The sequence below is a fragment of the Egretta garzetta genome, unplaced genomic scaffold (assembly GCF_000687185.1).
Source record: "Egretta garzetta isolate BGI_Z169 unplaced genomic scaffold, ASM68718v1 scaffold40, whole genome shotgun sequence".
Taxonomy (NCBI): Eukaryota; Metazoa; Chordata; class Aves; order Pelecaniformes; family Ardeidae; genus Egretta; species Egretta garzetta.
The window spans coordinates 2,004,281-2,019,887 of record NW_009258484.1 but is presented as its reverse complement, the minus strand read 5'-3'; the positions used below and the strand labels follow the sequence as shown (position 1 = coordinate 2,019,887).

Sequence of the window (15,607 nt, the reverse complement as noted above, 5' to 3'; positions counted from 1 at the left end):
ATTTAAAAGAAGGATAGATGAGGTGCTTAGGGACATGGTTTAGTGGTGGGATGGCAGGGTTAGGTTAAAGATTGGACTCGATGATCTTAAAGGTCTTTTCCAACCAAAGCGATTCTATGATTCTATGATTCTATGATTCTATGATTCTATGAACTCTATAGCTTTTGCTTATCCTCCCTGTTGTTTTTTCCTGCTAATGGGGCTGTCAGCCTTGGGGCATGTATTGATCGGGGCAGATGCCCCTCTCCCCCCCCGCCCCTGTTTAGTTGCTCTGCTTTGGGCAGGCCTAGTAGAGGGTCCCTAAACCTGAAACTACAAACGGTTAGCTGTGCTAGCTGTGCTCCCTCCCAGCTTGTTATGCACCTGGCCGAGCAGGAGAAGCTCAAAAAGTCCTTGAGTAGTCTGAGCACTACTTGGCAACAGCTGAAAACATCAGTGTGTTATCAACATTCTTCTGGTACTAAATCCAAAACACAGCACTATGCTAGCTACTGTGAAGAAAATTAACTCTATCCCAGCCAAAACCAGGACACACAGGTAGGAAAAGGCGGGGAGGGTGTTGGGTGGGGAAGGGCTCATTCTCACACCGGTGGCCAGGACAACCTGCTGTAACCACCCTACCGGGGTTTGCCGCTGCAAGACCATGACAGTAACGTCATGAAAGCAACAGCACAAGAACAACATGGGAAAAATACTGCCGTCACCGCTTAGGTGAAGGGTTACAGAGCCCCAAGCAAAAGGCAGGCTACATAAGGCAAGCAGAAGGTCTTTAGCAACAGAAAGGCTAAGGCCTATAGGGCATTTTGCAAGTGTTTTATAAATGCCAGGAAAATAACCCTAATTACAATCTTGTGATACAAGTAACTCCCCGTCCTATTTGATAAATAAGAAGATAAAAGTAGAAAGGTCAAGAGACACTAAGGCCACAGACAGGTGATGTGAGAGACAGGGTCAGAACTCAGGTAAGGCTCAGAAGCACTTTTCAAAACCAGCATTCATTTCTTTCAAGGACCTGATAAACCTTAGAGAATTAATACAATTTGTAAATCAAATGCTAGCTTTTGAGAGTTAGGATGCTGCAAGAGGTTAAGTGCTGCATCCTCACTGCTCAGTATCAATGTCAATGTAGCCTTTCCTGAGACCAAGAACCTCCTGCGCACTCCAGGTCACAGCATTAATGAATCCTGGCATGTGATTGCTATAACTTCTGCATGCAGTCACCTATGACACCAGCACATGGGCTGCAAAAGGAGTATCAACTCCTAGTAGCTACTGAAACTTCTACGCCACGTTTTTAGCAGTTTCTGAAAAACAAGGGCAGGCTACTTCCTCACCCAGAACTATAAAGGCACCTGCCACTAGAGGATCCTCAACTCCAAAAATCCTATGCCCTGGAAGTTTAGTAAGATCTACTTGAGTCAACTTTCCCATAAAACCTCTTTGGTGTCAAGCTGGACTAAATGCACTAAGTCATGGTAGAGAGCATACAGCCGAGAGAACTGATGTTCTAGGTATCATCTTAAACGTTGTTTCATGGTTGCAGAATATATGGAGAATTGGGACCTCTTGATACAGGAATATGTCACTAGATTCATGAAAACTCAGAGAACAGTGAAATAATCTGGAGAAATTAACTTCTCAGAAGAAATAAAACTAAGTCAGCTGGAAAATACAATTGCTGCATTCAAGAGTGCAAAATCCACAGAAGGACTAATGGTCAGGGTATGTTTTTCATTGGCTTCAGTGGACAGGGTGCATACAGATTCAGTCAGGAAAGGAAGATTCAGGCTATTTAGTAAAGTATATTACTAAAAAGTGCTATGGGATTATTTGGGAGATGCAGCAGGGAAAGGAAGGACACTGAAGTCTCTTTCTGGTTCTGCCCCGACGTTCTACATGATTAGGGCACAACATTGATACCCACCATGTTTGTAAAGCTGAACTGCTGCTAACTACTGAGGGGGCTGCAGAAGTACAGAATGGTCTGCTGAGGACAGAACACCTTTGTATTTATGAAAAGCTTAAAATCAGACTGTAGCTCACCAAAAGGTCACTTCTACTGACCATTGGAACACCTCTGTCGCTGTGTCTAGACATAGCAGCTGATGTTACTGTACTTTCTGTGACAGCTGTTATTCTTAGCAGAGCTTTACAATGCTAAGGTTAAAATTAAAAACCAATGACTTAAAAGACTGAAATAAACTTGGGGTCTGTGTGGAGGGAGAAGCGCAGACCTCTCGCACACTCCCAAGTTATCAACAAATGGAAAGCTGAATTTTCACTTACCAGTAGATTCTCTGGCTTGATATCCCTGTGGACAATGTTCAGGCTGTGAAGATACTTGATGGCGCTGGCCAGATTGTAGAGCATCCCACTGGCATCCCGCTCTGTATATTTGTTGGTGGAAGTAATAGCATCAAAAAGATCTCCTCCCTGGAGCAAAATGACCATGGCATATGAGCAACACTGCTTGTGAAATGAATGAAAAATTTAGGGAAGATCAAGGAGAACCGTTCATAGAGGAGGAGGAGGGAGGAGGAGCAGTACAGTTTCCTTGCAGCTATAAACTTTGGGTACTGTGATGACACCCCCCTTAATGGCAGCTGAACATACCAGTAATTCAGAACCATTTGTCATGGTTTGTTTGGTCGGCCAAGAGGCCGGAGTCTCCACTGCAAACCGTTCCCACCTGCTGCTGCTTTTGTAACACGTCCAGCACTTGCCAACCTGTGTGTTCAGAGACCCTGTTGCAAATTTCTGGCATGCCTACGTACTTGCCTGTCGCAATGCCAGGTACCAACCCTTGCCACTCTTATAATCGCAAACAGGCTGACATCAAACTTTTGCCCAAAGTCTAATTGACCTCCAGAAAAATGAATAAATTATGAGTAAAACTCAAACCAGCTACCTGTCATCACTTCTAGAGTTATTTAAAAGTCTCATAAAACTTTGAAAACAGGGATTTTAGAAACCACTTTCTCTACACAAGTTGTAAAGTTTTTGGTAGCGTGATGCTCTTCTTGCAGCTAATACCGAAGAACTTCCCAGCATCTATGTCAGATAATCATACTGGAAGACACTTAATTCTTAACATTAGTATTTCACCACAGCTACAAACACAGATGGCAGCTTGTCCCATTTCCAGCTCATCGTGCTGTCTAATTCAGCTAAAAGCTAGTGCCAGTGAAAGAAAAACAAGAAAAGAAGAGAGAAAGAAAGAAAGAAAGAAGTAAATAAGGGAAATTAAGTGGAAGTCCCTGAAGTTTCACTGGTCTTCACCAGGATCTGAGGCAGCCATGACATTTGGACTGTATTTCCAGAGCTGAGCTGGCAAGTGGGAAGAAGAACGTGTAAGTGATTGGAGAAACACCAAAAAATAAGTTTAAAGAAGAGATTAAGGAGGAAGCTTGGCAGAGTGGAGGAAAAAACAAACATCTTTTGAGAGATACTACTCAGAGGTATTGGGTCTTCAGCCAAAATCAAAGCAGCACCATAAAGGAAACACAGACCAACAGAACAAAAAAAGAGGAGGGAAGCGATAATTCTGCAAACACAATGCAAAAAATCCCTGCTGCAGACAAAACATCAAGGAAAAAAAAAATCACAGGAGACGGTAAAGAAAAAGTAGGTATTTTCTGAAGGCAACAGAAGAGTTCCAGCTTTGCCAACTCTCATGATTTTATCAACAGCCTCAAGTTATTTGGTTGTTTTCTTAAGGCTCAGCTCCAGAGTAAACAGTGTTTTCACTAAGAGAAAGGAGGAGGGGGAAGAATCAAAAAGAAGATTTTTTCCAGGAATCATGGCTAACGAGAAGGAGGTAGGAAAAGACAATCACCAAAGACTCAAACCTGAGAAAACAGACATTACTTGTTAAAAAACCCCAAACAAACTATTGAAAACTTTGCATTGCTGAGGTGCAGCTGAAGTCTGCCAGGGCAGGTTTATTCCCATCGTAGATGCAAAATCCCAGCTTTGGAAACCGCTTGCAGCTGACCAGTGTCAAACTCGGACCACATCAAAACCTCTTGCTCTTGCTGGTGACTGATCAAGACACAAGATACACAGTGTCAAGGAAAAGGAGGAGGAAAAGGCCAAACTACACCAGATAGAGGATTAGAGAGAAAGGCCAAATCTTTGGCAAAAGTACAATACTATGTACTTCATGGCATTAACTGATCCCTACATATTAGATACCGGCATGTGGCAAAATATGTGGGATAAACAATCTGTCTTCCCTAAGCTCCTTCCTCCAAAGCCCCTGTACCAGCGGCTTTTTAACATGAGGTAGTGGATTAGACAGATCTTTGGTCTTATCTAATATGTTCCAGATGCTCAGGAGAAGTGTCAATAACATCAGCAAAGGATCTGCCTCCAAACAAAGAAAACAGCCCAAGCTGAGATGTGAGGAGCGAGGAGGAAAGAAGATGAATCTTTAAAAAGAGAAGGCAAAATTTTGGCCTAAAGTCAGCAGAAAAAGGAACAAACATTCATGCGCAAGAAAAACCTAAACTCAGAAAAATACAGAGGCTGCCCAGCACATTAACAGATGGTCAAGCCAATCTGAAGCAGAATAATTTTCTCCAGTTAAGCAGCCTACGGTACTCGGTACAGTTCCTTACCAGGTAGCCTGGTAAGAAAAGAGAACATATACTTAGTCCATGGGATTCTCTGCAGTTAAAAGAGAGGCGATACCCTGCAAAGAGTTAACAGAGCTGACAGCTATATCAGCCAGAATTGTTTTCAGACTTCCCTTTCCCTGAAGAGCACTTTAACCTGCAAGGTTCTGCTTAGCCGATTCACACAGCAGGTCACTATCATTTATTCAGGCACAAGGGGTGAGCTCAGGATGACATTTCAGTCTTAAATCCCCCGTTCTGGAGTGAAATGGGACCAGTAACATCTGAATGCAGTTTTTATTATCTGTGCACATGAGGAAGTATACTTGGAAGTACAGTAACCAATTATTTATTTATTACCTTGTTATGTAAATGATATAATCTCTCTTTTCTTCTACAAAAGTGAAATCATATCCTGGAGCAGTAAAGGAAACTCTGCAATAAATCTTGCTTGTTAAATTGGCCAAACCCCTGTTAGGTTTGAATAACAATTTTGTTTCGCTGTGTTAAAAGGCAACGTGCCAGAAACCAGGTCCTTGCTTCCTTTTACAAGCACCACTTGCAATGTGTTTATATTTGTATTTATGAAGTGCTTTTTCTTACACTTTACAAAGCAATGAATGGCCTATCTGCCATGAGGTGAGGGCAGTATTTGCAGCAGCCACTTATGTCAAACATGTTCCTGCCAATTAATGCAGGGTGGTATTAACTGAAACCGTGCTCTGCAGTATCAAGCCTTTTCTCCTTGAATTTCTTTCCTGTCTGTGAATTTGATTTAAAGTCAGGTATTCAAAAGTCAGTCAATAACAGATGGTTAATCAATTCTAGCGGTGCACGCTATGAAATGGTAACAGTCAGCAATTGGTGAATTAACAATTAACATCTTTCCAGAAATACCTTCCCTGGTGCCCATAGAGTATAACATGGCTTTTTTTTCAATTAAATAGTATTGAATAGATGGGGTTTTTTTCAAAGAAACAAAGTTAACTTCCCAGGATCAGGATATTTCTCTAAATTTCTTCTATTATTCCACATAAAAGTAAAAAACATTGAAACAGTGCTCTCTAGGATATCTGAACTGCAGAGATGTCTATAAAGCCCTTCTAAGGCATAACTGAAAGCATAAATATCTTAGTATGTGCAGCAATCCTGAAGAGTAAAGAAGAAAGAGTGCAAGAAACCAGATTTTTCCAGAAGGTGAATATAATGGATGGTTTTCTTTATATACATTTTTTAGGCTTGCTATTTTGTAAGAGTTGTCGGTCCCCTCCTCTCTTATTTAGCTGAGTAGGACTACAGTTTGAACATTTTTCAAGCATGAATAGCACAGCAGGTTGCACCCATAAAACCAGCTATGTGCTTACATCTTGGCATGTTAGACAAGGCACAGCTTTTACTTCTTAGCACACCTCATGGGGCCAAGATGAAGAATTTGTCAATGCAGGCTGAAACTGTGGCTACATTAGATTACAACACTGTGCAAGAATATTGAGGTACCTTTGAACAAGCTCTCACGGACACTGGGAAAAACCTACAGTAGCATGGATCTCAGAGCGAGCTCACTTACAGAAAAGAGCAGTAATTATGATTAAAATAGTGTTAGATGGCTAATGCCATTTGATCTGAAGCTGTGCTATTTCACATTGCACTCCTGAGTGCGAGAGGGGGCTGTGACTATGAAGAAGGTGGGGAAATTCTTCTGGGACTGGTTACACAGAGGGATTCATGCCATGGAAGAGTGCCAACATTTTGCTTGTTTCTTAGGATTTAACCTCTCCATCAGAGATGCAATGGCGAAGCTGGGTGCCCTGTCAGCTCCTTGCCACCAGCATGTCCCAGTGGGCTTCCTCAGAGCTTGGAGGTGGTGGGTGGTAGGGCTGGTGGGACCATAAGCTCCATAGCACCACTCAAGCCAAGTGGGGCACCTGGCAGGCTCAAACGTAAGAGGACAATGTTGCCAATCTCCTAAAATGTGGGGCATGACCTGTGCTTCTCATGGATAACAAGGTTGTCCCAGCCTGCCACAAGGACAGGGAAAACCTGTGGCCACTCACCCATGGGCCACACTTGACAGCCTCCCAGCTCTGCACTGGGAACACGGCTTGTGTCACCGCTGCTGCCACAGAGCACAGGGGATAATGGAACAACCCAAAAAACTTTTCATTTGTCCTGCTCTTATATTCCAGCCCAGAGAGTGAGAAGTTCTTTAAGAAACACTTGGACCTGGGATCATCCTATCTAACATCTCGATGAGATGCCTACATTAAGAGCATCCCCTAATCTCCACCTACAGCTAAAGAAAAGCAGACAACAGTCCTGCTTGCCAGAATTACTTTCTCTCATGACCTCTGGTGGTGCCCGTTTCTAACCACGGATACAGAGGATGTCTACCCAAAGTGACCACATTTTTAATTTAAAGTAAGTGGGAGTGATCTGATTGCCAGGGTTCAGACTGCCTGATTTGCTCACAAGTATTGAGCGTGCAGATACAACAGATAGAACAGGCCTGCGCACGAATGCTGCTGCTGCACAGCTTTATTGTAATCTTTGTCCTTAGCACTTAAAACTATGGATTTCCCAGGTGGAGGCATGATAGGCTGCCCCAGGGGAACGTGCTGATGGAGGTACAGAAATGGAGGTGGCTGCTAGAAAGATCTCCTTCCTACAGAATAGTTGAAGGAAGGAGAATCGTTAATCCCGTTAGTGAATGTGAAAACCAGGTGTATTCTGTTCAAGTAAGTATGGAGGGCAAGACGTCCTCAGTGGTTTTCTGTCCTAATTTGTACAATTTACACAAATGTATTTTTACCGCCTTTTATGCAGGGTGACATGCTTGTGTATTAGTACCAGAACTGAGAGCTAAATCCATACTTCTTGCACTGCACTGTTGACAGTATGGGGGCAAGGGATGACCTGGTCTGAGTTTCCTAATTCAGTTTGAATATGTAATTCCACCAGCGAGTGAAATAAATGCATGAGATCTGGAAGTTAATAAATAGGGTCCCAAATATAAAATACTGCATTTGCAAACTTACTTTTCAGAATAGAACCATGCTTTAAATAGCAGGTTTTTCTCCTTCACTTCCCCCCTCCTCCAGCTTAAACCTAGATTATGATCAAGGAGGCAAGCCTGACAGCATGTTAATATAAATCAGTAGGCAAAAAAGACAGGTAATATTGTTTAAATTTAACATAAATTAATAAAATTTAATTAAACTATTTTATCAAAGAGCATTGAATTTTGAAGGCTGGTATTTACAGCTATTCAGACTGGATGTATTTTCAGTTCACCTCAAGGCAGATGCATTTCTCTAAGATAAAACTTTTTAAAGAGACTTCTTTTGGGGGATCAAATGATCTCCAAAGTACTGTCCACAGAGCACTTCTGAGTGTGGCTTACAGAAAGTTAGACAAATATTTGAAAGCTATAAAAATTCTGACAGTGGGTTACACATCTTTCAGCAGGGTTCTGGACCTTCAGAGACCCCTTCCATTCTAAATTATTCTGGATTCCATGATTGTTAGTGAGCTTTAGTACCAATGAAATTTCTCAATATGGTTGAAACAATTCTTAATAAGCAGCTTGTCTCCACAATACTCACCTTTACAAGTTCCATGACAAGGTACAACTCAGTTGGCATGTCCATCTCCTCAATCAGAAGTACAATATTGGGATGCTTGACTCGTCTTAAAATAGATACCTCGTTCTGGATCATGTGTTCCTGCCACACAAAAGAAATCTTTCATGACTATGGGTTGGTGGGAAAAACTTCCACCTCCTTTGTACAGTGGAAAATGCAGAGGGAATTGGGACCTAGGATTCTTCAGGGTTTTTTAAAAAGGTAACAGACTTTGCCTCCAGCAATATGGAAGGAACACATCTAGAAACAACATCAGTGTGATAACTGAAAGAAGAACAGAGTAGAACATAGAGAAAGAAATGGATGTTTGTGATGCAGACAAAAGTTAAATACAGAAGCTTCTAAAACTTTTTCTCCAATGCAGAATCTGTCAATTTAAAAATATGGTAGCATCTTCTCTGAGAACCTTTTGTTACAGATTTCAAAAACTAACAGAAATGCACTTACTATAAAACTGACATAAACTTGATCAACCTTGCATATTGTTCAGACACAGTGACTGATGTTATCATTATTAGCATTATTTTTCTGTTTTTTATAACATCTGGGACTATGAAACCACCAGAAGATAATGACAGGGGTGAAGAACAAGGGGAACGAGTGTACCCACCCACAACCAACCAACTGGAGAATCAACACATACATCTAGAAAGACACATTGCAGCCTTTTATACTGATACTCCAAGGGTCTCCAGAGGGCAGGCAAAGGCTTCAGCCTAAATGATTCTAACACTTGCCAGGAAGAAGAAAAATACCAACAGTTTCCCAAACTGCTCTCTCACAAAATGTTTCTTGGGGAAAAAAAAAATCTTTTGGTCTCATTTGATTTTTTTTGTACTTACTTTTCCTCTACATTTACTTTTTTTGATTATTTTCAGAGCATATTCTCTACCAGTTGATCTGAGGAAAGAGAAAAGAAAAAAATGTATGTTCAATCACATTGAATATTTTTCTCAGTCAAGTTTATATTTGTCATTTGAGCACGGTAGGTCTGGGCAAGAATTCTATTCAAGTATTTGTTTTGTCAAGAAATGAAGCTTGGATCTGTCCAGAATTGTGAACTTGAGCCAAATTTATTGAATACGTGTGCCTGATAAAAAAGCATTAAGCATTTTTTTGAAAAAATGAAGACATTTCAGTGCTTTCGAAACAAAATCACTTGATTTTTTCTTTTGTAGTGGTATTTGTTATTTCCTCTGCAGTTTTATGTAAAAATATTATATAGTATTTACAGATCCAAATCGTCTCAAAACCCAAAAGTTTTGTTTTCTATTAAACAAAAAAAAAAATACAAGCGATGGAAAATACAATTATTTTTTACTTAAAATGAAGAGTCATTTGTTTTACCTTAGCACTCACAACTGCTGCGGTAAAAAAGTCAGTCCTTGCAGTAATATTTTATGTATTTAGTAAGTAAATGATACCTAGCAGAGTTAAATATGATATTTATGGGACAGACCATGAAAGGTTCTGGATACAGTAAGAAATTACAGAGAATTAGTTCAGGATGAGAACACATTTCCTTTTAGGTGGGTTTTTTTGGAAACCCTATAATATTTATCACTATCACATACATAGATATTTATTATATAGAATGCTAACATAGAAAACTAAGCTTGTAGACAAGTTCACAATATCAACTTCTATTTCTTAACCTAGTTCCAAACCCAAAAGATGGCTGTAAGGACGATACCAAGAAGTTCTGTTCACAAGCTCTATTTGCACTACAAGGGTAAATGAAGAATGGATAATAGAAGAAAAAGCTTTTACTGAAATGCTTTCATTTTGTAAAAAAAATCTAACTAGTTTACAAAACTCTACTACATTGCCCTTAGGCATGTGTTTCATTAAAAAATAAAGAAACAAATAAAGTCTCAAGCAAATGGGGTCATTTTTTTCATTCTTCATTTAGCAAAATATAGTTAAATTGATACATTAAATTGATACATAATAAGTTAAATCGAGAAATGAATGTGTGCACAGTCTGTCAAGTAGGACATGCAAAGTGAGTCATAAACTGAAAGCACTGCATTAGGAAAACAACTGGGCATTTTCATTGCTGTATTTAAGCATGGGGAACTCCTCTGGCAATGACATACCAGTAGGTACTAATTTAAGGGAAAATGAGGACTTCGGTAAAAAGAAAAAAAAAACAAATATTAATTCTGTTTGAGTTCTCAGGCCAGCAGAGAGCAAAGACAGTATTAAGGTATCAGTTAAAAGACTGTGCAAAGAAGTCACACTGGATGATGACGTTTATGACTTGGGAAAAAAGTACAGCATGGTTGTTCAAGACTTAAGCACAGAAAAAGTAAAAACTTTTCATAGTCGTACTCCCCTACAAAGGGGTTTAATGCTATAGCACCCAGAAATGGGCCGCAGTCCACGTGGGGTGCCCCTTCCCAGTGCTGCTCTTTGGTGGCTATGGTCCCAGCTCCGTGAGGAGACAGGCAGAGATATGGATGCTATTTTGGGGGAATGGAAGGAGGAGGCAGGAGAAGGAATATTAGAAATTAAGATATCTGGGCTTCAAACTCAGACAAAATATGCCCTCTTTCAAATAGGAGTCTCTTTCAAGCTGCTTGGTTGCCCTAGGAATGCTTCCTTTCTGTCATGAGAAAGGAAATTGATGGTTTTTGTTGGCCATGGGAGACTCCATATACTCCAAAACACTAGGAAATCTGAGCTAGTGAGGAAATGTCAGAATTTGGAAGTATCTGAAAGTTAAAAATGAACACATATAAAAACACCGCAGGACAAATTGCGCATACGATGGAGCAGATATGTAACGAGCAGATGACAACTCTGACTGCTCTTTGTTTTGGTATAAAGAAAATTAAAGCTAAGATAATGCAAATCCTTTCCCCTAAAAAGCTGCAGAACCACAGGCTGTCAGCAGCACTGCAACTTAGACGCCCGCCAAAAAATATGCACAGCCATGCCAGAAACCCACAGTGAAATGGGCATACCACCTCTCCCCTACCCTTCAACCCAAGCAATACAAAGGTGCCACATGAAGTAGGAAGCATGTTACGGCTGGATAAAAGTCTGGACCCACAGCATCAATGCAGGGCACGGAGTTCGACCTCTAGTTCATAACAGGTCTCTGCGCCACACTCCCTGGTGGTTTTAACCTTTCACAAAGTTCACAGAGATTTCCATTGCACTGGAGACAAAAATCCATCTTCATTATTTTTGTGTGTGCATTAAATATATTTTTGTGTGTGTGTGTGCCCATGCACTCACAGATCCATGGAAAGGGATTTAGAAGTCCCCACGTGAAAATTTTGAAGACGCTTTTTGGTTTCTATTTGGACTGATTGTTGTCAGAGGCAAGTGCCTGTGAACGCATTTGAAGCGTCAAGAGTGGTGAATCCGTGCACACAGGCAGGCCTGACCAGCTATGGAGAAGACGTATCCACATGATCAGTGAAGATGTGTAACAAGACCCATTCCTACTTGCTTAACACCTCATGGTGCTATTTCTTTGAAGTCTAATCCACACAGGAATTGTACATCAGAAGAAAGTGGAAAAGTCCTCTCTCCCGAGTATCACCCCATCAATTCTGGCTCTGCAAATGATGGACATATCAGACTTTGAAGTGAGGTGTTTTCTGCTTAGAAAGACTGTGAAGAATGTTTTTGAAGGAGTTTTACATGTACTGGCTTTAATTTACCCTCTGAGCCTTTAATTTCTCCTTCCACACTTGTGATGGCAAGGGTGTACCGCTTTAGAAGTGGAAACTAACAGAAATAATTCTACTTTAATGTTCAAGCTCTCCCAAAGTAGTAACTCTCTGATATAAATGGGATCTGTGGAATGCTATGGCTCAGAGACCATAAGAGGATGTATCTGGGAATACCTGAGTAATCATGCTAGTCACTAGATACATCGTGTTGTCCGATAATTCTGGGACCAGGGGGATAGAGAAAAGGGCAGGAAATAGTTTTCATTAAATTCTCGAGGATCAGAATAATCAACATTATTTTTAGGTGTGGTGTGACCTGTGTTTAATTTTGCTCTTATCCTTTCTCTCCGCTTGAGGAAGAGTTGTAAAATGCTCACCAGCGCATTTGAACTATAAGCATTTTCAGCTGAATGACAGTGTATCAAAACCTCAACCTTTTTTTATTTTGCCTTGTAATCTGTTTCTCTCACTTACTACTCACTTTACTTTTAGCTTGCCTTTTTCTCTTTTCTTAATTATATGTTTCCACCCACATTTTTCATTAGTCATGCCCCCTCCATAGGGTTTTACAGTGCTTTCTTGTTTTCATATTGTTTTGCTTTGCTTCCTTTAGTTTTCCATATTCCCCAGTTAGCGTTCAGGCCCTGGGATTTGATCTGAACAGCTATCACCCTCCAGATGACCAGCTCCACCATGAACTCACTCTGACAGACCTCTAAAGGCCCCATAAGAGCCCTGGCCAAGTCCCACAAGCTGTCAGCTGATACAAAATCCGCTCTTTCCCCTTTCCCCAACAGCTGTCTTCATGGTCTCAGACTTGCCAGACTTTTTCAGATGCAGAGCGGGATGTGTCTTTTTCCAAAGAGACCCTAGTTTAAAACCAGCCAAGCTAATTTATCATCATCTGCCATGAGATCTAATCTTGACTTACTCTCTAGGGTTAATATCACATTCTAACAGGCTAAAGAGCAAAGTTCTTTCTTTGAGCCCAAAGGTGGGGTTACAGTATTCTGTAAGAGTTCCCCCTCTAGGATATAGTAATAGGGGATATAAAACTTCACTCATGCAATTTCATTTTCAGACCTTGCCATCTCTATTGTCCTTTCTTTTGGACGTCTCTAGCTCTGGCAGGTTTTTTGCCTTCTCTGCACTGCTACTAACATGAGCAATCTTACAATCACTTCATGTACAGGTACCTTCTGTCATTTTTACCCCATATTCTCCTGTTTTTAACAATACTATCAAGAGGCACCTGTGGTTCTGCTTAGAGCATTTCTGTCTTTGTTCTCCATTTTTTTACACTCTTAACATTGGGTAGAGCCAGTTCAAACCTGGTTCATGACCTGCCTGACCAGATCTAGAAACCAACACCTGAACAAGTCAGTCTGGACACTTTCAGCAACACCAACATTTGAGATGACTCATGACTTCTCTAACCTGGAGTGGATGTCTAAAATCAGTCTTTGAGGGTTCTCACTAACACAGAAGTTGTTAGATTTTGATGTCTGCACTGCAGGCTCCTGAAGTTGGATGGCGCTCACACAATGGCAAGCAGGAGACAGATGCCCATTTAATTAAAGATAAACATGGAAGAGGTTACTCCTCAGTGTCAGATGGCAGAATAGACGCATCCAAAATCAGCTTCTTATGCTGACCACCACCACTACACCACACACACAAAAATCCCTGACGTCTTTACAGAATGCTCCTACATGTGAAATGTTTCATTGGTCTAACATAAAGGTAGAGTTGCAAGAATGTACTGCAAGAAAAGATGATATTCCAGTGCAACAAGAAAGATTTAACACAAAGAACTGGTAAAATCATGCAAAATGCAGCAGAAAAAACACATAAAACCCACAAAGAATTAAATTCACAGATTGCCCCTCAGACTTACTCTTTTTTCATCTGAGAGGGCATTAGTCTAGTTTTTCCATCTGGCATTGAGACATTACTTTATTATCTGTCCTTTATTCTACAAATAAAGACATGATCTAGAAAAAGCATGACATTAATGATTATTTTTACAGTAATAAGCATATCATCCTCCTCACCTTTCTATACACTCCTTCACAATAGCAAAATTTCCATCTCCTATAGTCCTTCCAACTTTATATCGCTCTGCTATCGATGCTGGAACCTGGAAACCTTCCTCCAACACTTCTGAAAGAATCATTAGTACATTTTTATTGTTAGTGAAGGAAACACAGATGTTGCACATAACATGCATTTTAAGTCTACGGTTTAAGAGCCTGGAAACCATTCAGAGTCAGTATCTCACTTACTGTACAGTGAAACCACGCTGCTGACATTGTATATACTCAACAGGTTTCACACAGATACAATAATGAAAAATAAGACTTCTGGGGCTCAAACATACCACCATTCGAGTGTTACATAGTTTACCATTCCCATTGCAATATGCCCCCAGGACAAAACCAAAATTGTATTTTTTTAATTATGAAAAGGCCTCTGTGATCTGCACAAGCACAGACCAGCCTCCAAAAAGGGTTGGAACTCCTTGACACAGCATGATTAAATATATGTACCAAAGAAGTCCAACACTCAAGCACTTATTTTATTACATCCTGTAAACTGAGACATCCATAAAACTCCTCATGTGCTAAGTGCTAGTTCTTCCCCTCCCCCAATATTAAATATTTAGTTTTTAAACAAATGTTCCCAATAATACTACCTCGCATGCAACCTGGGCACCAGATGTTTAGGTAAAATTGCATTACACAGTGTCTAAACACAAGAAAAGTTTGTAGTTTCATGTGTTTTAGTGCTCATTCATGTACCATTATTTTTAAATGCATTTGAAATAGCGTGTTACAAATACCTAACATGCCTCTAAAAGCTGACTGTAAACTGCAGCTGATACAAACTATGATAGAAATATCGTAACGTAAAAAAAAATGCCTCTCAAAAATGTGACTTGAATTTATCCTCCTTTAAGACAGCGCTTTTAACTATAGCTTTATCTGTCCTTTGTTCCAGTTCAGTATTAAAAGTGAATGTTAGGATACAAGGAGGCTGGGGTTTGCCCGAATTCACAGGCAGCATGAAGCGTACTGTCAGACACTCAGGTCTACGTGCGTGAGACCTGGCAGTATTGGAGCAGACGCTGCCCCTTAGCCAACTTGCTCAAAGCCTTAGTACGGGATGAGACTATAATTTCTGAGCAAAGACCCAGGACTGCAGCATGTTCTTTAGTACCATGCCAGAGGAGACAAAAAAAAAGAGTGAGATAGTCCAGTCAGCACTGCGTCACCTGCAGAATGAATATCTAGAGTCTCCTGCAAGAAAAACACCTCTGAATAAGGATGTCCAGGTCACATCTGATCCGGAGCGAACCTAAATGGCTTGCTAAGACTGACGAGCCTCCTCACGGAGAGTCATCCAGCCCGCACCGCTCCCACCTTCTCCGGCAGGAAGAATGACTCATTTCCTACACAGCTGCTGTTATCACTACATTGACTGCTTTGAAATGTCAGCCTTCAAATGTTACCTTCTGCAGGTCCATCATTTTCATCCATAGAGCTGCAAACTTTGGTGGATGCTAATGAGGTAGAGGAGCCACTGTGTTGGGAGCTCTGGAAATGGAGAGACACAAATGAAAACAGACGATTTTTAAGGAGCACGAGTACCCACAGCACAT

General features: G+C 40.7%; 1 protein-coding gene across 2 annotated transcripts in view; it reads right to left on the bottom strand.

Moving 5' to 3' along the window:
• DCLK1 (doublecortin like kinase 1) overlaps window positions 1–15,607 on the bottom strand; it is a 267,047-nt gene that overhangs the window by 34,007 nt on the left and 217,433 nt on the right. For both annotated transcript variants that reach the window (XM_009644758.2, XM_009644765.2), the window contains exons 6-10: window positions 15,458–15,542; window positions 14,001–14,109; window positions 9,100–9,157; window positions 8,219–8,338; window positions 2,287–2,433 (exon numbers count right to left, since the gene is read on the bottom strand). In XM_009644758.2, the coding sequence (XP_009643053.1) occupies window positions 2,287–2,433; window positions 8,219–8,338; window positions 9,100–9,157; window positions 14,001–14,109; window positions 15,458–15,542 (519 nt within the window). The remainder of the gene's footprint in view (window positions 1–2,286; window positions 2,434–8,218; window positions 8,339–9,099; window positions 9,158–14,000; window positions 14,110–15,457; window positions 15,543–15,607) is intronic.